At 36.2% G+C, this 23820-nt stretch overlaps 1 protein-coding gene across 3 annotated transcripts in view; it reads right to left on the bottom strand.

Moving 5' to 3' along the window:
- The window catches only part of myo3a (myosin IIIA), an 84784-nt gene that overhangs the window by 31029 nt on the left and 29935 nt on the right, over window positions 1-23820 (bottom strand). For all 3 annotated transcript variants that reach the window (XM_059524340.1, XM_059524341.1, XM_059524342.1), the window contains exons 4-8: window positions 15495-15599; window positions 15292-15391; window positions 7853-7929; window positions 4915-5060; window positions 214-279 (exon numbers count right to left, since the gene is read on the bottom strand). In XM_059524340.1, the coding sequence (XP_059380323.1) occupies window positions 214-279; window positions 4915-5060; window positions 7853-7929; window positions 15292-15391; window positions 15495-15599 (494 nt within the window). The remainder of the gene's footprint in view (window positions 1-213; window positions 280-4914; window positions 5061-7852; window positions 7930-15291; window positions 15392-15494; window positions 15600-23820) is intronic.

The following is a 23820-nucleotide window of genomic DNA, read 5'->3' on the forward strand; positions in this document are numbered from 1 at the left end:
AAACAATGTTCTGGTAAAACAGCAGGAAGATAATTCGAGTATTACAAGGCATTATGAGACGCTGATGCTGAGGCATGGCTCTTTATGAGAGTAATTAACCTACAAAATCAGTGTCAAAAAGAAAAACGAACAAAACTTTAATAACCAGCAAACTTTGTATTTGCCAATGCTGAAGATGTAATACCAAAAAAAAATTTAACCTGCTTTACTCACTTGCATAGAAAATCGTTAAAATCGTTTGACCAGAGCTCTGGTTGGTGTAGGGTGGGTGGAGGATTTCTGTATGGAGAAAAACATTTAAACAGACAAAGAGAAGTATGTGAGAGCAATGAGAAGACAACCACTCACAGCAAATTAATCCCATGAATTTCAAAGGAAAAAGGCACTCCTCACTTGATAAAATTATTAGACTACTGTCCAAAACCATCTGTTGTTTAGATGAATCGCTTCAAGCACAGACCATAAAAAGTATGCAGAAAGAAAAATGTCAATATACCAAAATGCATACCTGCATATGCTATAAAAGAGACTGCGGAAAGTTGTCACTTATGGAAGAACTGTAAATCATAATTATATAGCTCCAGCAGTTTTTAGCACTGCGCTCATTGTCTTCTGTCTTCCGTCTGTATTTCCATGATGTAAAGGTAAGGTTGTATTAATTGAATGAATCGCTTTTCATAATAATAAATTATAATTATTATTATAATAATGCTGTTTTTATTACATTATAAACACTGAATTTAATCAACAAAGAATATATTACAATAACACTACTCTATTGTGAAGTAATTTTATTTTACTTTATTATTTAAACAACTGCAATATATCAATATTTCTCATTTATAGCTGCCTAATGTTAATTTATTTTTATTTTCAGAAGTAAAAATTTTTTACTTTTTTTTTTATTTTTTTTTTTAGGTTTTATTTTGGCGGAAAACATTCTCCTGATTTGAAAATTGTATTGGGTCTATATGAATCACACAAATGTAATATTTTGGTTTTCTCTAGTGGTTATCAATGTTGGTTTCAGACAGCTAGCACACAAAAGAGTAGTTAATCTTTCGTACGATCAACAAATATTTTCCATAAATTTCAAATTGAGGAATGTTGTCACAATATTATTTGAAAAAAAAAAAAAAAAAAAAAAAAAATATATATATATATATATATATATATATATATATATTCTCTTTTTTTTTTTTTAGTTTTTTTTTTTTTTTTTTTATCAGTAATTACACTGGATTAGGCAAATATATTCCATTTTGTATGTAATTTTTTTTCTTTTTTGATAATTTTAGTTTGCACTTTTTTAAATTTAGTTGGAAAGCTATAGCCCATAAAGCACTTTAAATAGATGTGTTATGAAGCATGGCCTGTTTGTTACTTTAGGTACTATTTAATTTCATTATATTTTATTATTCATATTTCATATTCATATTGTTGTTGATATTATTATTATTAGTATTTTATGAGTATTTTTCTTCAATCCATGCCAATAAACAGCCATTTATGTTTTTACAATTTCTCTCAAATGGAGTGACAACACGCCCCACTGCAGGCTAAATGAACTGTCTCTTCGTAATAACAGTGGAAATATTTCATATGGTTTTGTAGTGTAGATATTAAAGTTTGTGACTATAAAGAGAGAGAGAGAAAAGGCTAAGAAATATTCAACGAGGTCAAAATAGTGACAGCTATCCCTGATCTCCTCTGTTTCTGTTTGAGGTTGCAGGAGTAAAAGTGACATTTTCAGTGAATTTATGCTCATGTGAGAAAGCTTTGTCTGTGAAGGCTGCCAAAAAGCTTTTCCCTGTAAATGTAGATAAGTAAGTAGATAGACACTTAACGGTGTCCCAGAGGACCTGACAAGCTTTCCCTGCTGTGGAACAATAGAGCTAATTAGCCATCATTTGGTGTCCTGGTGAAGGGGGCTATTAGCAGAGGGAGAGCAGGGTTGAGGAGGTGTACTCCAGTCCAACGGCTAGCGAGCCAGGAGCACGCTCTCTGCTTCTGACAGCGATTAATTACCCTAATGGGGGGGCATACATCTCTGCTTATCACACGCTGCACCCCACACAAACAGCGGGTGTCAGACGCTTACATGGAAACGGCTGGAGAAATGCTTAGACTATTAAAGTGAATCCTTATCGGAAAATGCAGCAGCAAAAAAATAAAAGATTACAGATGAAAACAACAAGCCTTCTGCAATTGAAAGGACATTGTTAAGAGCACAGTATTCAAAATCCACAAGACAACAACAATAACATATGTCACTAATAAAAGCACCAAATAATCAACAAAGTACATAACCGTTCAAAAGACTGGGGTTGGTAAGATTTTTAAATGTTTTTGAAGGGAGTCTCTTATGCTCACCAAGACTGCATTTATTTAATCAGTATACCCTTGTGAAATATTATAAGCAGCAATGCTGTTTTCAACACCGATGATTATTTCTCTTGAGCAGAAAATCAGCATATTAGAATGAACTGAAGGTTCGTGTGACACTGAAGACTGCAGTAACGATGCTAAAAACTCATGATTTTCATGATTCTGTGATAAAAATATAGAAAGAGCAGCATTTATTTTAAATAAAATATCTCTTGTAATATTATTATTATTTTTGCTTAATTTTGATCATGATTAATGCATCCTTGCTCAATTATATGTAAGCCTTTTTCCACCACAGAAACAAACAAACAAATAAATAAATACATTATTATTATTATTATTATACTCTCAAAATTTGCTATGCAAGATAAAACAGAATTGTGACTGACTTTCTGACCTTTTGAGTTCATATCTCACAATTCTGACTTTTTTTATTTTTTTTACATCTAGCAGTTGTTTTTATTTGTTTCCACTATGAAAAAAAAGGTAACTGAGACTTTTTAATTTCACAACTCTTTTTCATTCAAGTTTATAACTCTCAGAATTGCAAGAAAAAAATGGATTCTGTGGCAGACACAGGCATCCACCATATAAAGTATTTATATTTTAATGGAAGAATTGACATGCTTTTAATGTTGTTATATGTTAAAGTACTGGGAGAGATTTATTAAACAGTTACTGAGACCCTTAGTTGAAACTTTTTTGGCCAAATTTCAGCCATTTACACGTCTACAGCATATTCAGGTTATGTATCATCACTCTCATTGGAAGTGTTTATTTCTAGTTTATTGTGGCTCTCAGCTCCTGTCTGCTGGCTAAATGTGTGTATTCCTGTCTGTTGGTGGCAGGGGGGCTGAACGTGGACATGTTGTGCCCAGGGCTCGAGGCTTAGTCTGGCCTAATCTGGGTCACACAAATCTAACACTTGATATGTCATCAGCATGTGCCACTGGCCTAGTACTGTTCACTGAGCACATACCAGCTCGAGAACCCTACAGCGTCAGAGTCAATCCAGATCTCCTCTGGTTCTACACAAGGCATAAGTATTCAGCATGAGAGAGACAAGTTCAAATCAGGCGATTGTGAGAGTGAGACAGATTTTGGAATAAAAAGTTGTCTCAAATATCTCATTTTACAGCCTACATTTATAGTAATTTTTAAAAGAGGTCTCTCTGAGAGCAGCTTAAAAGAGAGGGGTGGGGTTAGCAGAGCTCATTTGCATTTAAAGGAAAAAGCTGCCAAACGACTTGCTCTCAAAAGAGCTGTTTTTGACAGGGTAAAAAGTTTTTTTTTTAAACTACCATTGAGAAATTTGAACAAAACTATGTTACAGACTTTTCATTAAGACCCTGAAGAATCATATCAACTTGATATGAAAAAATGGCATCCATTGACCCCTTTAAATAAATAAATAAAAATATATATACATTTTAATATTACTATGTAACCTAAAATATAAAATAATGCTCAAATGTTCAGGGTTAGATTTGACCCTGAAATACTTTTATTAAGCAAGAATGCATTAAAATGAGCAAAAGTGACAATAAAAAGATATTTATAATGTTAGAAAATATTTTTGTTCTGTTTATCAAAGAATCAAATGTTAAAATGTATATTAAAATACAAAATATTATTTTAAATTGTAATCATATTTTACAATATGACTATTTAAAAAAATATAATGTTGATGATGTATTTATATATATATATATACATATATATATATATAATTTATTTTTTGTTAAATAAATGGTGAGACTTTGAAAAACATTTTTAATAATAGTGTAGATCTAAATATAAAAATACATTCAAAATAAATCTTCAGTGAAATATTTTGAGAACATTCAGATTTGGGATTCTAATGGCTATGTTCCAGTTTTGTCACAATGCATTGCTTATTCTCAGTCTGGATGGGTGTGGGGGGTGTAAGGTGTGTTTTTTCTAATAAGAAGGAAAGAGAACATGAGAGAGACCCAACAAAGACAGCCTGCGGCGTGTACATGAGCAGTCAGAAACATTACCACACCGCTCTGTGATTATACCCCCCACCCCCACCACTGACCTCAGTCAGAACACCAGTGCTCTGACAGCACAGCGCTCAATGTGTGTGATGTGTATTATAACACAAAAGTGCTGCACCATCAAGATGACACTAGTGATAACAGTTTCTGTTCTGAGTCTGAAAAGAGTAAACAATCACATTTCACCTTCGGACAGGTGGATGGAGAGAATGGAGAGAAAAATTGCTTGCTCTGTTTCTTGTGTCCACAAAGATACATGCATTTCAAGAAACCGATGTACCTGCACTAAAAAGACCTAAGAATGAAAACCAGCCTGGCTTCTGACAGCTCCAAGGCCCAAGCAAGCAGCAGTGCTTTCCACCTGCATGCTTAAATCACAAATTATTCCAAATACTGACACAAACCTGACCTTGTGGACTGTGAGGTCTTTTTGAATATTTTGTACAGTAGTCATGCAAATAAATGTTTGTGTACAACAACTGTCAAACCTAAATAAGGGCGTCACCTTGGAATTTTGAAAAGAGCTCTCATTGGATGAAGATCAGCAAGGGGCGGGTCTCCATCACCCAGCTCTATGGCTGTGATACCCAGAGACCACACGTCACAGCGCTCATCATATGTGGAGTCGAGCTGCTGCTCACACGCGATGACCTGCTCAAATACACAAACACAGTCATTACTGAACTGTAAATGTTTATGACGGACACTGACTGTTGAACAGTGTCACCAGAGCACAGAAATTCCACTGTTGAACAATATGTTTCACATATTGTATTGCCATGTCTACTGATCATAATCTGACTGACAATGACTAATGACACCAAAATATATTTAAACAGATCCATACTGTGGTGGAAAAGAAATTATCAGCATAATTGCAATGTGACACTGATTTTATACAATGGCAGTACAATAAACAAGTTAAAAAGTGACTAACACTTTTGACACAAAACTATTGACTGTTTTTGCATAATTTTGCAAACGAAAATAGTTCCAAAGCCACGGCAGAACTGTTTTGTGTCTCTGATTCGCTACTAAATGAATCCCTATTTTTGAATGAATCAAGTGAGTCAATGATTCAGTAAAGGCGGGCGTATACGGTTCACGCACACGTCCCGAGTGAGTTATCTGAAAATCGAACGAACGAGTTGATATACGGCACGATTTTACTACCTGCCAATTTCCAAAGCAATCGCACGCAGTTCATAGGCGCATTCGACTTGAAGCAGCGCTGCACAGAATGATTGCTGTACATGACATTAAAGTACCGTGAGAGCGATAAGAGAGCACACGGATCCAATGCATTCGAATCGCTCTCATGGTACTTTATGTCATACAAGTGATCATTCTGTGCAGCGCTGCTTCAAGTCAAACGCGCCTAATAAAACTGCTCTCCCTCTCTCATAACTGCATATAAAATATTGATACGACCCGTTTCCTACACATACAGGTTCTTTTTCAGCAACAGGAAACCGGGACGTTCTGGTCACCTTAGTGTGTGTGTGTTCTTGTATATGGTTTATGGGGACACAAATATGTATAAATGACATATTACAATGTAAACATGGTTTAGGAGGACACTTCCTGTGCCCTCGTAAACCAAATGGCTTAAAAAAAAAACACTAAACCGTGTTTAATTGAAATTTTAAACATGCATTTTTCCGTGATCGATAGAGGTAGTGTATGGGGATAGAATATACAGTTTGTACAGTATAGAAAACCTTTACGTCTATGGAGAGTCCCCGGAAACTACATAATGCGGGTGTGTGAGAAAAAGAGAGAGAGAGAGAGAGAGAGAGAGAGAGAGGGAGCGAGAGAGAGAATTAAAAAGCATGGTACATGCTGCTAGAAACCTCATACTGCGCTCAGTGTTCCTGTCAGAGTTTATAGAGTTTATAGAGTTATTATAGAGTTACTATAGTTATTATAGAGTTACAGCGAGTTTATCCTCCTGGTCAATAGTCCACATTCACGTGGTGCTGCCGTCTTCTACTTTCTTCTTCTGTGGTTTTCCTAGTTCGTGATTGGTCAACTTCAGATAGATCAAGAAATCGGCTCGTTCAACCGCACACGTCACAAATTCAAACCGATAGCTCCCAATCTTTTTAGAAATGTTTAAAAATTGATACGGAGGTCGGGAAGTGCTCGTAAGGCGCTCTGCTCGGCTCGTAATTCCTCTCACATGATACAAGCCGCAACCATTGAATTAATTATCCATTTGAATGAATCAGTTGAATGAATTACTAAATGACTAACAACCATTTGCCGCCACCTACTGGTGGTTTCATATTTAACGCATTTTTTTTTTTTTTTTTCATTTCTTATTTGTATGTTCAAAAAATATTTAAAACATTAATCTTATAATATTATTTATACCACCTCAGGTTCATCAAACAGTCTTTATAAATACATCTAATGCTTCTGTTTCCTCTCCAGCACATTTGATGGGTAACAAATCTACAGTGTCTTATTATTCTAACTAACTGAAAACATGTAAGAAGTTGATGTGAAAGATGACACATACATTTAATAAGGTCAGGGGAAATGCCCATGAATTATCTTTCTTTCTTTCTTTCTTTCTTTCTTTCTTTCTTTCTTTCTTTCTTTCTTTCTTTCTTTCTTTCTTTCTTTGCTGTGATTTTTAGTTCTTAGAATGAGAAACAGAATTTAAAAAAAATCGGAATTGGCCAGAAACTGCAATCGGAGCATCTCTAGTTGTAATACTACAAAAGCAACTGGGACCTTATAGAGCAGAATAATAATAGTTTAATACTACAGAAAATGCACAAGAATATTACACAAACTAAAAGCATGTTGAATTTATATTATTTAAAAATATAGAAGATAGAAATATAATTTAAAAGAGAGAGAGAGAGAGAGACTAAGCAGTGATGCGAGAGAAATATATACATACTATAGTCTAAGCAAAAGAGCTGCTAACAACAACATGCCTTTTTGTGAAGAAAAAATCAACAACTTATTTCTCAATTAAAAATAAATAAGTTTAGACCTCTACATTAAACTTTATTATTGTACCATAAACCTTATGTGGACAGAAAACCGGAGAATGGAATATAGGTGGTCTTACCTCAGAATAAGAAGCACAAATAAACTGTCCAGCGTCTTTAGTGTTTAATCCATGCAATAAGTCCAGAAATGAACCTACAATGTTGCCCACTGATGTTTCAAAGTCTAAAAATGCACTAATAATAAATCTCTGTATGTGTTTTGATTGTATTGACACCTAGGACAAATTGAGGCACGTAAGCCTCTACCCTTGAGTCATATGAAAATGTTGGCTACAACTCTCAAAACAGCTTCAGAGCTGCAGTCCTTCTCTCCTGTCTCATATGGAAATCTTATGGAAAAACTAAGTCAACGAAAACATTTGCAGCCCACAAAGTCACCTCCATGCTTTGCAAACTACTTGCCAACGGTCCTACCTCAGGGGCCATCCAGAAGGGTGTTCCGACCGAAGTGTTCCTCCGTAGCCGGGTGTTTGTAAGCTGGGCCGATACCCCTGATCAGAAGAAGAAACACCAACAAAGCATCATGCAAGGTAGTTATCCGTACAGATTCAATGGACGGCTTCTAGATTCAAGGAATGTCTTTGGATTGTCTGTGCTAGCCGAGTGGCAATGGAAACACAATTTGAATAGAGATCCAACAAGGTCACAAAGAAAAAAGAATGTGTTGTCTTGGATGCATTGATCATAGTAACCCAGCGCTGACCCATGAGCCTTACATAAAATCTTGACTTGAAAATCACCCTTCACTGTCACTGTAAAAGCAGAACGGACATTATGTTATAAGTCATATGGGTTTTACAAGACATGATGGAGAGAAAAGGAAGAAGTTTCAGATTTTTGGGAGGTCAACTATTCCTTTAAGCGTGTACAATTTACATAAGAAGCTAAATTATGTAAGAATCTTACTTGACTGAAGGAAAGAATGGTGCTTGCAAGGATATAAAAAAGATAGTGGTTAGTGTTAAACATCACTGAAAAAATATTACACTAAAATAAGTAACAGTAAATTAACTGGATTTATGTCAAAAATATGTTTTACTTTTACTGGTTAACAATTTGCAACCTTAATTTGTATAACCAAAATGACATAATAAGAGTTAAATCAAGTAGAAGTAAAATTTAAAATAACAATGACAGTTTACCACTTTTCACAGTGCAAGTTTAGCTTTTATGGTGATGTCAAATGTGCAGGAAAAAAGGTCACACAGATCACACAAACCAAGCAGCTTGGGAAATCTATGTAGTTTACTATTGAAATAACTAGATTTGGTTTGCCAAAATTCGCAGAACAACAGTAAACATGACCAAATCTTTAGGGATTGGAGCATACAATCTACTAACTATTGATGTGAATATGATAGATTTGACATTTGACTGAGATCAGTTTTACAATTTTTTTTTTACTATTCTTATCCGTATTCGTATTATTAAATGAGTGATATTAGTTGTAAATGCTTTTATTTTTAAGTAATTCAAGACAACATTTTTAAAGTCTAATACTTGCTTACTTTAAAAGAAATACTCCAATATCTAATATCCACCAATATCAGTGATATCATCATAACACTTCTGATTGATCTTTCTTGTACCTGTTTGCATAGTGAGTTGCGACTGGTCTTTTCTAGTTTGCTTCTATGTAAATATCTATAGTCAGCAACGGCTAAATAGCTAAACCAAAGCCTAAAACCTAAACGTACCTAAAACGAACACTATTCTTTTACTTTTAGAAAATGCAAATCCAGTGTCATTTGTTCTAATCACAAACGTCAGTATATGTAAATATTTTTCCTGGGAAACAAGATGTTAGAAAACTGGATTTCTGCTGTAAAGAAACACAAATCTGTAGATCACACGGATTCTGAAATGTTTCGATTAGAGCAGATTATGCTGGACTGCTAAATTTAACTACGAACACGTGATTCATATTTAGAATGTTTCTAAAGGAATCTTCCATCAGTTTCTGATCGGATTAGAGCTGTTGAATCACCAGCAAACAACCCATTCCTGGCAGTGTCAAAAAGGATTCGTTGCATTCACAAGACTCACAAACACATTAAATCCCCACTACACCAGAGACAAATACAGAAACATGGATTCACATATGCTGTGGGCTGTAAATGGACAACAGACAATAGACGTATTGAAGAATAACAGTTAAACACACACACAGCACTAAACAGTCTCCTGCGGCTGTTCCCTTTCTGCTACATTAGATCTGCACGGGGCCCCGGGGCCAGTCTTAATAATCATCAGAGATAACACTGGCAATTAGAATATTCATGACAAAGCCACTAAAGCACCCCCTCCACACACCCCCCCCCTCCCTCTTGCTCTTTTTGTCTAACAAATGCCTTTTTTTCTTCGTTCAGATGAGTCAGTGTGGGGGCTTTATCTGCTCAGCATAGCGTGAGCCCCTTCACACGGATAACGCATTAGCCCTGCATGACTCGGAGCGCTCTGAGACGTGGGCACGTGGAACCTCCGCATACAGCCACGGTCCGACAGCCACCCACTCGCCGTGGCTCCATTCCTGACAGTGGGAGACAGATATCCCCCTCAGCACGTCTCCGACCAAGCACTCAACAAATGCACTCTTTTTGGAAAAATTAGGTTGATAGTAAACGGAGCGACATTCAAGTGAGGTTTGCATGGTTTGACGCAGACTGAGAATAGAAAATATTGAATTCCTTGCATTCACTATGTTTGGGTTAAGGCATTAAGCAATACCTTCTGAAATAAATAAATATATACACAGACTAGACAGCCAATTATAAAAATGGATAGTTGTGATCCTGAATGGTGATTGTTTGAATGAACGAATGAATGAATGAATGAATGAATGAATGAATGAACGAATGAATGAATGAATGAATGAATGAATGAATGAATGAATGAACAAGTAAGCAAGCAAGCGGGTAAATAAATAAATCTAAAATGTGAGTTGTAGGCACTTACAATGGAAAAAATGGGGAAAATCTGTAAAATGTAAAAAAAAAAAAAAAAAAAAAAAAAATTTAATAAAAATTCAATAGTGTAGCCACAAGACTCAAAAGAATTGTGATTTTAGCGTGAAAAAAAAAATCACTAGTATTTTCGGTCTAATGTTGTATATTATCATCATAACTATTAGACCCTCAAGGATTTGCTGTATTGTGAATATATTCATAGCTGAAGTGGTTTACATGCCAAGCCTAACTGACTAACTCTTAACTATATACAAATCATAACACTGCCTCTCTTTACCTTCTTGCTGAATTGGCCTTATTGATAACTGGCTTTTCACACTTTGATAACAACAACTAACACACTAGTTGTTGATAACATAATAATCTGCCAAATAAAAAATAAAAAAACATGCTAAAAACACAATACACGAACGAAAGATGATGAGAAATATGTTGTATTTGTAAGAACCAATAGGTATGACATTCATTTTTTTAGGTTCATGACTCTTGTCATCATATTAGAATAAAATATGATTGTTCTACTCCATATGAATGCAGTGCCCTTCAAGCCCTGTCTGAAATGAAGACGGGGTACATGATTTGGTTATTAAGGTTATATAAATGATTTGTTTGGATCAGGAGAGAAACCACTCCAAGGCCTTGTTTTTAGACTTTAATTCCTCAGATTATGTCAGAGCTCAGGATAGTGACTAGTGAAGGACTTGGGATAGATAACCTTCGAGAGGTAGAATGTGTCATCAATAGTTTTGGTCCAAGAGAAAGACAGCACATTTTATATAAGTATATCTGTTAAAAGTTTGTCAATCTTTAGAGATACCTTAACATATGGCCTCAGCTAAAAGCTACACATGTAAGATTTTTCATGAGACCTTTAAAGCCTTAAAGACCTTTCAGAAACTTGTCTTTGTGTCATGCTCTAATGCCACATTACAATTTTGCATTCATGCGGCTGCATTAACACTAATCAGCCACTCTGCATGCGCTGCTTATGTAAATGCTTCATGTTAAATTATGCAGATTTGAAAGCCATATATTTTGAGCACTGGGGTGTTCATGAGAATGTTTAGTCTATGTTGAAACAATGACAAGTCCAATTTGTATACTCAAACACTACAGAGAGAGAGAAATCGAGAGAGAGGAGAGAGAGGGGGGGGGGACTTGTACTTGTACATTGTATGACAGCTGTATGACATCACTGCCCCCCAGGCCCCAGGCCCCAGGCCCCGGCCCCCTCTCCCTCACCGGGCACTTGGAATTGTTGTAACCCTTCCCCCTGTTTTAAGTGTTAGTCATGCTTTAAAGTACACTAAAGTAACTGTAATCTGTTTGATATTAGATTTTTATATACATTAATCGAGCCCCGCTGATATGGGTTTTGGGGCCGATGCTGATACCGATATTAGGGAATAATTTTTTTGTTTGTTTTGACTGGTACTTTATATGGATAACAGAATTTACATATACAGAAAATATACACATAAACACATTTTTTGCAATGATCACTCAAATGTGGTGATCGAACACTTGACATGTGACAAAGATATATAATGGAGTCAGGGTATTTAACAATAAACTTTATTTTCCAAAATGAGTCTGACATCAATAAGTACTAAACAGTAAACTTCACTTATTATAAATAACTATAAACACAAATAGAGCAAAATGTATATAAATTTAACTAAGAACATGAGGATTCATATTTAAATAGTCATTTTGCAGTTTAATATTCACAGACACTAGTCTATATCGTGATTTGATTTAAGTGTATTGACCTGTTTTCATTTATTTATCAAAAATATGACAAATTCCGTGAAATTCTGTGAAAAAAAAAATTTCTGGATTGTGCCCTAATTTGGTACTAATGTAGCAAAAGAGTAAGATTAGTTCATTGTGAGAGTAAAAGATGAGGACATTGTTTATTTACTATAGCATTGCGTCTCACCAACTTGGCAACAATGTTGCGTTAAATCACCATTCAACAGACCACCGCAATGTCATGTATTGGACTGCAGAGAGATACTAATTTTTTAATCTGCTAAGTTACTGGCTGTACTGACAAACTGTGCTGACTTAGGATATGTGATGTGACCGATGTGATAAGCATGAGTGACATGGCAATTTTAAGGGACTGGGTTAAGGCCCAGATGCAAACACTCGGTCAAGCCAGCCGCAACCTAAATTTAAATGCTTGTCTACTTTTGGAATTACTGTACAAATGCGTGGCACAGTCAAAAAGCTCAAAAAGAAGATTTTTTTTGAAAGCTTCATGTACCACAACACCTTAATTCCACAAACAGACGTGAAACAAAATGATGGCTCACTTGACAGGGCAAAGGGTTGACTGGTGACACTAGTGACCTGGGTCGCCAGTTACAAACAACTGAGTAATTAAGTAAAGTAATTACACCATTTAAAAGCATTTCATGTGCGTTATATGTTCTGTAAAAAAAAAAAAAAAAAATCATATCTGTGGCATATTTGCTAGTGCCGATATATCTAGGACAGACTCATATCGGCCGATAAAATCGGCAAAACAGAATATGGGTCAGCCTCTATAAATCAATATACTTTAAATGTACTAAACTGCACCACATCATTAAAAGTTTTTAATTTCACATTTATTTGAAAGATAATTTATTTACAATGTAATAAATCACAACTTCATCTTAACAAAAAATTACAAATATATTTAAATACATGACATGCCTGTAAAAAGTTTCAGTTGAACCCCACATTCTCATGTACACAAATACGACAGTTAGCAGAAGCTATGGTTTATAAAGCTTTACATATGGATATTTTTACAAAAATGCATCAGTTCACTTCAGAAGGCCTTTATTAACCAGCCGGAGCCATGGGGAGCACTTTTTATGATGGATGGATGCACTTTATTGGACTACTGAATCTCAACATCCATTCATTGCCATCATAAAGCTTGGAAGAGCCAGGATATTATTTTAATATAACACTTATATTTGTCTAAAAGAAGAAAGTCATACACATCTACGATGACTCGAGAGTGAGTAAATCATATGGTAATTATCATTTTTGGGTTAAATATCCCTTAAAGTTTATTTTAGTTTAGCATAAATTTTTGTCATGACATTTGACAGTCATATTTCAAAGACAATATAATGAATTATTATTCCTTTAAAAAAATACATTTTCATTGGTTTGCAATTAACATGCAATAACATGTCTGAAAACATTATATTTTACTTGCAAGTATATACTTTGAATTTATATTTTAAAATAATAGGAGCTCTTTTTAAGAGCACGCCCAAGTGTACTTCTTTTTTCACAAAAGCTTATACCTGGAAGACTCTTTTAACAACCTCAAACATTATTTTGTTGCTATTACGTTATCAAGAGCAAGAGCATGTTAACAAAGCAATTTAGAGCATAAAGTACACCAACTGGGCATACCCTGAACCCTTCAAAGCAGGCCATAATGATGCTCTGCAATTCTATTGGTCACATTTCTGTGATGTCACAGAAGAGCTCAGTCAATGTCCTTGACAAACTCTGACAGAAAGCTGTTTCTGCTGACAGCAACTTTGCTACAGCAGTTTTGAGTTTCTGGCATGACTCATCACTCTATCACACTCTTTCTTGTCTCTCTTTCTCTCTCCACAGCGCTCAGTCCACTTCTCCTGTCTCTCCATATGCCCATCCCCCTTCCCCTCCCTAAAACGAGGAGACTGTCCCATTATCTTCCGCGTCCCTCGGATGCAGTCAACTAATTACTGGCTTTATGTGCCTCTGTTCTGGGGCTGATACCCCTCTGAGGGGGGGTTTGTGGGGTGGGGGGGGGGGCAACTATCTTCTCTCAGGGGCTAAATGCAGTCTAGAGAATAACATAAGAGGAGATTACATTTAGAGTGGATTTTAGGCTGGAAATTAATAGTGAAGGGGGTGAAGGGAACGTGTGGAGCATAGCAAACATTAGTCTGTGCCACATCACAAAAGCCTACGATTGGCTGTTTATTCCCAAGAAAAGCATTTACTAGCTTTCTAAAGGTTTATAAGCTCTCGTATATGCTGTTCTGGAAGAAGCTCTTAAAATACTCCACTTACTGCCATCATGAAAAGGCCACACGTTTTTCATAAGTAATAGAAAGAAGCATTCAGGAATGGTCTGCTTCACTGTTGTATTTGTGCTTGGGAAACAAGAGCTGGTTATATTTTGAACTAGTATCACTTTTGAGAAAATACAGATTAACTTTTGATTTTTTTATGACATTTGTTTCAATGAATGGTTCTGGGACATCTGCAGTTTTTCAGATGAGGACAGATTTATGAAGTAATGATTAAGTAATAGTCGTACAGCAATATTGCTACCACTACACATTTCTTCTACCTTCACTCATATATATAGACAGGCAGCTTAAAGTGGTGAATATAAACATCATCCATTTTTCTTTCAATTGCTCAAATATCTGCTGATGCAACTGATAAGGAAACAGAATCATTAAGGTGAACTGGAATCAATAAATCCTTTATGACTGCATCTCATCATGCAGCTCTGTTTTAACACACTCTATATAAGAGAGCTTCATTTGGTTAAAAAAAGCTAGAAGCAAATCATTAGTAACTGAATGCAGACAATATCCTCTGTCCCAATGACATGATGACAGACAGGGGTTTTAATGGAAGTGTGTAAGACATCCATCATCACCGTACATATAAATGCACTGCTCTTGATGAAAATAAATAAGTGCTATTTAATTAGCACTGAAACGCTCACGTGTAATGGCATTGACCCGTGTATAAAACACTGTTTACAAGCTGCGGGTCTCTCACTCGCACACAAGCACACACTCAGTCATTCAGGTTTTCTCTTTCATACCCAGCAGTCCCTTCCCAATAAAAGAACAACTTCCTCACCGAAGTCAACCAGCTTGACTCCTCCTTCAGTGGTGAGCAGGATGTTGTTGCCCTTGACATCTCGATGGATGGTTTTATTGATGTGTAAATGCTGGAGACCCTTCAGAGACAAGAGCACATGTTACAGACCTAAACTCACTGAAAGGATGCATGGGTGTTCTTATTTTAAAATGTAGATGATCAGGTTTGATTTTGGATTTTACCATGAGAGCTTCATGTAGGATGTAGGCTATGATGGGTTCCTCCATGCGGTCTCCTCTTTTCAGCATACCCTTAGCAAGATCGGTGACAGACCCTCCATTACACAACTGCAAACAAATTTCATGAAATGCATTCAAATACATAATTCACAAAATTAAAAAAAAAAAAAAAAAAAAAATATATAGAGTGCAACTTGTTACATATGGTAATACAACTGTTTTCTGTGACATATAAAATTATAATACGTTAAAAACACTTTTTTTTGTTATCCAAACACATAAATATATGTTGTATTATACAAACGGTTTCTGAAAAATAATAATATATATATATATATATATATATATATACAAACATAAGATAAAAATATATAAATAAATACATTAATTAATTAAAAACAATCAACCAGTTATATATGGCAATAAACCCGGATTCCGCTAAAATAAAATAAAATAAAATAAAGACATATTTATGCAAACAGAGAGTCACCTATTTTATATGGTAATATGTGCGAAAAATAATTTCTGGTAAAAGAAAGAAAAAATATCAAGTTATTATATATAATAATACAATCTGTTTCTAAAAGAGTAATAATAATAACAATAATAATAATCATCATCATCATCATTAATTAAAAACCGTCAAGCTGTTTCTAGTAAAAATAAATAATAAATAATACCAAAAGAAAGCAAGCAAGATATATATATATACATACATACACACACACACACACATACAAAACCATATACTGTAAGGAAAAAACTGCTATATGAAATTTACAGAGGGATATTTACAAAGATTGCAACTGTTTGAAATGTACAGAGAAATATTAAATAGTGCAGGTAAGCATGTTTAAAAAGCAATTTTAGTCTAACACGCAGTTTTCATGGCAACAGAATCCTATAAAACCTACTAAGGGTTGATGATGTGGTTATGATCAATGCTAAATGCTTGTCTTCAGTCAGAGGACACAGAGGTGAAAATGGTTCTTTTTTCTAAGGCAAACCCTCTGGAAATTACATAAAATTGTCTAACATGTTGCCAAGGCAACAACAATAACCTCTTATTTAGAGCCATTTAAATCGACCAAAGGCAACCACGGCTGTCTTCGGCCCGCTGCTATTGTAATGGGACAAAAATGTTTGTATGAATGCTTTGACAGTCTCTTATTCACAATAAAGCAAAATCTATTCTCTTCTATTTCGCTGAAAGAAATTGAAATAAAGAGACAGAGATGTGCACCTTGTAGTTTAGAAAAAGAAAAAAAAAAACATATCTAACCAATGAAGAAAAAAAAGCAAATTGCCTCTAACATTAGTAATGCACCCAATTACGAATCCTTTGAAAACAATCTGCTTGATCCGGCCTTTCAGCAGAACACTGAACACTTCAAAGGGAACATCAATGACTCACATCACTTTATGTCCCGAGAGTCCATTTACATTTTCAAATACATTTACTTCTATTTCCAAGACTCATCCCAAGGGGTTCGGATGGGTGGGTGGATAGACTTGATTTCCCTGATTATGCATAAAGCTCAAACATCTGCAGAACTGAAAACATGTAAAGTTAAATTGTGTCATGTCTGTATCACTATAGTGGCACGAAACTGAACTGCAGTAATAACTGAATTTCTGCATTGTGAGAAGATGTTGGCAAGGAGTTGCTATGGTGTTTTGAGCTGTTTTAGCACATTGCTATGTGAATGCTAGGGTGTTATGCGTTGCTTGCAGGTGGGAAGTCAGATATGATATATATATATATGATATTCAATTTCTGTTTTATATTGTCTGCCAGGGGAAAACCATATTCGATTCAGTTTTTGTAACAACACTCCACTGAGCCAATTTGAGGTATCATTTATGTCTGTAGCACAAACCTTTTGGGATTTAAATCTCAAAATGTAGCACTTGGTGGCCATTCACACAAAATACATTTTTGTGTTTTAAAACACAAAGTGCAGAGAAGTGGAACAGAAAAAAAAAAAATATATATATATATATATATATATATATATATATATATATATATATATTTTTTTTTTTTTTTTTTTAACTTGAGCACCTTTACTTGAGCGTGTTTTAGAATGCTGTGTCAAGCACAAGAAGATGTGAGATACAAGTGCAGTGGTCAAACACTTCTGTCGAGTGCATATTTGCATAAAAAAATTTCTTAAAATCAGTGCATTGAAACACAAAAATGTGGTATCTTTTGTTTGTTAAAAACAAAGACTAACAGCACAATTGCAACTGTGATTGTTCAATAAATAATTTTGTATTACTTACATTTTAAACACATCTCTTTTTACTTAAATGAAAATATTTCAAAAACACACTCACTGCAGACCGGTTTTTGTGTGTCGGAGGCTCAAAGCAAATCTCAGTAGTGAAGTTACATCCCATCAGTGTTTTTAAACAAGTTGGCTGAATGATTCAGTGACTCATTCTGTCATCACCTACTGGTGTAGTGATGAAACCATCAGAATGAGTCATTAAAAACCACTAAATGCACTTACTGACAGCACTGCGTAACCAACTTGAGACTATCGTGAAATCTGCATGGGGAAATATTTTGCGCACAATTCTAGAATGCCCATATTTCTACTGAAATGACTGGATCATAAAATAAAAGAGCGATGGTAAATGCTTTGCATATTTGCTTAAAATTAACTCACTCTCAGGCCATGCAAGATGTAGTGGAGTTTATTTCTTAATCAAAACAATATTTTTTTAGATGATTTTGAGAAAGCAAGTCACTTGCTCAATAGTGGATACTCAGCATTGAATGGGTGCCATCAAAATGAGGTACAGCCAGCATGTTTGTAAGAAATAAATCTATCATCAAGGCAATTAAACTCCAAAATGTAGCTTCTGGTCAAAATATGAACCCAAAATTTATATTAATGCTTCCTCCAGTGAAAAGTCCCCCACTGCTGTCCTGTAATTCACATATTTGTTTAGACAGTTTTTGCTTGCAAACGGTGTTTGATCTGTGCATTTTTCTATCCTCATTCAGACAACTTTTTGAAAGCAATATTATGTATAGAGGACTTGTATTTTTGCTGGAAGCATCCGTTTAAAGTAAAAAATGTTTGGATGATTATTATTACACACATTCACTGCAGAAGATCCATTACTGAGCAATTTCTTCAAATCTGTTCTGAAGAAGAAACAAACTCCTCAACATCTTGGATGGCCTAATTTTCGGGTTAGCTATACCTTTAACAAAGTTTCGTCTCACTCTCTACAATTCATTTAAAAAAAAAAAAACACTAAATGTTCTTTACCTCTTTCCATGGTACCGTTTCCATACCGTATATATATATATATATAAAACCCCTCTCAAAAAGGGCAACACAGCATTCAGTTTAACTTGTTCTGGACATCCAAGATTGGTAAGTGGTGGGCTGAAAGGGTCATTTGTCACTGGGTTGAACAAGAAAGGTGAGAGGTAGACACTTGAACAAAAAAAGTATGTTGATGGGTGTGAAATGGAGTATTCCCACAGCTCCGGGCCCATTTTGAAATCTCATTATTACTGTACCAGAGGGGCCATTGGCATTGTAGCACACCTTCCTGTTTCAGTACGGTTTACCAAAGTTAATTGAGTTAACTGCAGGGAGCTGCCCATTTCATTCATAGCTACAGTCCATACTTCAGAGTCAAGCACAGAGGTAGCAGCAAACATGTTCTTCATTTGAGTTGCTGATGCAGTGACTGAAGGTAATTGGTAATCAGGTTGTTCAAACAAACCTTAGTTAATATGGATTCAAAAATGGACCCTACACTCCTAAACTAAAGGTGCCAATAGAATGTTTTTACAGTTATACAGAATTAAGAACATTTTAATAATCTAATAAGCCTTTTTTCAGCTACAAATAGCCTTTAGTGCAATGGAAAAGTTCAACGAACGTTAAAGATGCTAATAAAGAACCTATATTTTTTAATAGTGATAATGCACTCCTGGTCTTATGTGTACTGCTTTTACCTCACAATAAATGCCATTGTATCACACATATAAAACAATCAAGGCTGGGAAGGTTACTTTTAAAATGTATTTCACTACAGATTGCAAAATACAAGTTTTAAAAAGTAATCAGTAATGTATTTTGTTAGATTACTCAGGTTTAGTAAATTAATCTAAATACTTTAGAATACTTTGAAATACTAAAACACAAAGGAACATATTAACTTGATGTCTTGTTTTTATGCTTTCCAACTCTAAATAAAAGTGACATCTAACAGTCAAAAGATTTGTTTCCTTTGCATTTAATTTTAACAACATCAGTTTTCCACAGAATTTCTATGAACAACAACAACAACAATGTTATGTCATTTAAATCTTCCAATCAATATAAATTTGATTTGAATACAATGAATGGGATTCCGTGCTGTTTCATGCTGCATTTTGCTTCAAAACGAATCCAGACACACCAAACACAAAGTAGCCAAAACAACTGGCACAGTTGTCCAACTTATACAATAGATTTGTTTAATGAATGGACCAAATTTTAAGTTATGATAATCCTCTCTATGGAGAAGCGATCGGCACAAAAGAATCGCCGAGTCAAAATTGACAGGGCTCGTTTCCCACGGTCGAAAGCAATATTGTTATTAAAGATGCTTTTGGGAAACACACCTTAGGGCTCACAAAATTTTAAAATTCTTCAGGTTTTGGTAGCCAAAAATTAATTTAACTACCCCGAAAAATAAAGACATCGGCTGAACTTTACTGTAGACAAATCAGCATGATCAGCAAAAACTAGCATATAGGAATGTAACGATTCAATAAACTTACGATGCAATACAATTCGGAATACAGATTACATCATACAATTTTCTTACAATTTATTTATATATATATATATGAATATGTTAAATAATAAATCTAACTTGGAATTTTAAAACAAATCCTAAATAAACTAAAAAAAAAAAATATATATACAACTAAAATAAATCTCTTCATATAAACAAAGACTTAGTTATTTGGATTGTATAATTAAAAAAATTGAAGTAAAAACAGAATGGTCCGATTTTATCTTTGTTAATGAGACGCAAATGCCACTCTCTGACAGCAGGTGTTTATAGGCTGCTGCCCCTTTAAGGCCGAATGCACGGATCCAATATAGTAATACACAGGAGATTTCTTTCCCTACAGTATATCTTCATTTAAGACATAACCGACTGTGTTTATGAGAATATTTGCAGAGAATTAAAATAAAATAATTATCTGCTCATGAATCGGATCATGAACTTGCATTACCGAGCCAAAGATGATCTATTATTGAACATTTCTAATGTATAAAGATTTCAAGCTCATCTGTAAAGCACATAAAGCTATCGTTTGACTTTATAAACTTTTATTTCATGCATGATTCGTATGGATCTGTTAACTGAATGCAAAGTGTGAATTCTAGGAGAATTTTTGTGTGGTGATGATGAGCATGTATGCACGCTCATTAGAATTTGCTAAATGAACAGGCTGCTGCATGCAGTTCCCTTTCAAGGGAACTTCGAACTGCGTCCTTTAGGGGTCGCTATGGGGAACGCCTCGTCTGTGTCTGAAGCATACATTGAAAATACATTGAAAAAACACCAATGAGTTGGCTGGCGACAGCCCCTGAAGTCACTAACGGTGTGAATATGGATAAATAGGCGTCGGGAGAACACGTCAAGCGTGTATCTGAACGTGGTAAGAGCGATCTTTCTCATGGCGACTACTAGCAAAGCATTTAGACAGTATGTCTGTGTTATTTGACACCCGATGACACACACAGTCTTTGTGTCATTTGTTTGGGTGAAGAGCACGCACGCGATGTCCTTGAGGGGGCAATCTGTGTGCATGGTGAGCATTTTTCAATGAAAAAGCTGTGCTCTTGTTTGTCTCTCTTTTCGAGGAAAGAGGGGCAGCCATCTGCTTCCCACGGTTCAGAACCCGCCTCTGCTGAGGCACGGATTAGAGTGAGCTTGTGGGGATCACAGGTGGATTTGGCTGAGGAGTTTAGAGAGGGACTTTCCCTTTCACGCTCATCGGCGATGAACGAGAGTGAGCCTTGGGAGAATGATGTTATATCTTTAACACTTTCCAATACTGAGGTTAGTGCTCTGCTGGGTTCTACCCAGGAAGAGCAGGAGATGTCTGACGATGGCAAAAAAGCTGAAGCTGAGCCTTCTCAATCCTTCTGCCCTGCGTATGTAGAGCTGTTGGAGGTTATGGATCGAGCCACGGCAAAGTTGGACTTGCCATGGAAGCGCGCTAGCAAGGTGATGCGGCGAGGTCGGCTCGACGAGCGTTATCTTTCTGACCATAGCCCTCCAGCTCCAGGTGAGCCTTCCATTTCTTCCTGATCTCCATGCAGAAATCGAAAAGGAATGGAAGAGGCCATTTTCTTCTTGAATCTATCGGTTTCAGCATACGAGTTACACCAACATCAAGGCGATGCGCGAAAGCAGCTATGAGAGGATGCCCCCTGTAGAAGAGACGCTTGCTAGCTATCTTTCTGTGGGAGACGCCCTCTCTTAAATCTCCCTCCTTGCCATCTAAGCCCCTTCAGGATACATCTTGCTTAAATGGCAAGGCATAAGCAGCAGCAGGTCAGGCTGTGGCTTCATTGCACATGATGGCGGTGCTTTAAGCATATCAGTCTGATCTGCTAAAAGACCTGGATAAAGGTGAGGGCCTTTCTCCTGATCAGGTAGCCGAGCTGCGCCGCACCACAGATCTCTCTCTCCGTGCTACCAAGCAGGCCGTCTCTGCATGGGAGGGTTTATGGCGGCCATGGTGGTAAAGGAGAGACATCTGTGGGTGAACCTGGCAGACATCGGGAAGAAAGAAAGGGGCTTCTTTTCGATGCTCTGGTTTAGCCTTCCAAACTTTTCAGTACTTTTCAGTTTCAGTAGACGGTAGTCTAGAAGTTCAGGGAGGTGAAGGCGCGCTCAGCTGCCTTCAAATCCTTCATTCCATGAAGGTTCAGGTCTGAGCCCGGACAACATAGGGGTCCTGGTTCATCTGGATCTGAGGATCAGAGATGGGCACAGAAGGCTAGTGTCACGACTCGCGCTTCTCCCCCACCTGCGGGTAGGTTAAGAGGAATCGTGGGTCACAAGGAGGTAGGCAAGACCTAAGGGATGGGGATCCAGATGAGGCATCAGCGTTCTCGTCCGAATCAGAGTGATACTTAGGTATCTACTCGTTCCCTTTGGGGGTTTATACATCTGCCCTTATCCTCCCCTTCCTAATTCCCCTGTAACCACCAGCTCTCCACCTGACTGAGTTTAGGTGGGAACTTACTGCATAACAGTCTCCTATGCTGGACCTATGATGTTTTGGTTGGTTCTATGTTCATAGTAACCACCTTACTGATGGTCCAGACTAAAAGGAGTCAGCCCTTGAGCAGAGCATCAGAGCAGGAACGAGGGTGGGTGAGTATGATCCATGCTATATACCCTTATATATGTATCAAATTGCTGGTGGTTATGTGTGTACTAATCCTCTGTGAGTTTTCTTTGCAGTGCTCAATTACAGTGTTTACTAAACACTCGCCGGGATAGCCCTGATTCCGGCTTCATGTTTTCAGTATCAGGTGGCCAAGATCACAAGTTTCTGTGGGAACCTCCTTGATCATCAGGCCCGGCACTGCAAGGAATTTCATGGACGTCCGGCCAGGTCACCCTGAGGGGCTTCCTGGTCTCTTGGATATCCCTTATTGCTGATGCATCGAGCGGGAAGTGGAGGTGGCCGTTGCGGAAATCTTCTTGTGTATGCTGCCTCAGGTGATGCTCCCCTCGCCAGAGGTTTGTAAATGTGAGTTTGTACTTTTTGTAAATTTACATTCGTAACCTGAGACGTTTTTTTTTTTTTTGGTTAAAATCCACAAACTGTTTACTAACATATTAAATTAAGAAATTACATTAAAATAACCAAATTGGGTAATCTAAAATACTTTTCAGATGTAACTAATCTGATTACCCCTTATTTAAAATGTATTTATAACAAAATACAGTTACTCATATTTTGTATTTTAATTACGTAACTCTTTAACATGTATTTTGTTCCTCCCCAGCCCTGAAAACAATCATTCACAATATTCACAATTACAGAAGAAAACAAATATGCCAGCACTAAAATCACAGACATAAATCATCCAAAGTTAGTTTGAATCTCAGTTTCTGCTGTTAAATGTGTACAGTGTTTCAGACTGTCAGACTGCCATGAAGACTAAAGAGCAAAGCTGACCTCATTACGTCATGACAACATCAGCCTGAGATCACCTGCCATCATTCAATTTCACACTGACACCGACAGATAGAGAGAGTAAAACATTTATCT

The sequence above is a fragment of the Carassius carassius genome, chromosome 35 (assembly GCF_963082965.1).
Source record: "Carassius carassius chromosome 35, fCarCar2.1, whole genome shotgun sequence".
Lineage (NCBI taxonomy): Eukaryota > Metazoa > Chordata > Actinopteri > Cypriniformes > Cyprinidae > Carassius > Carassius carassius.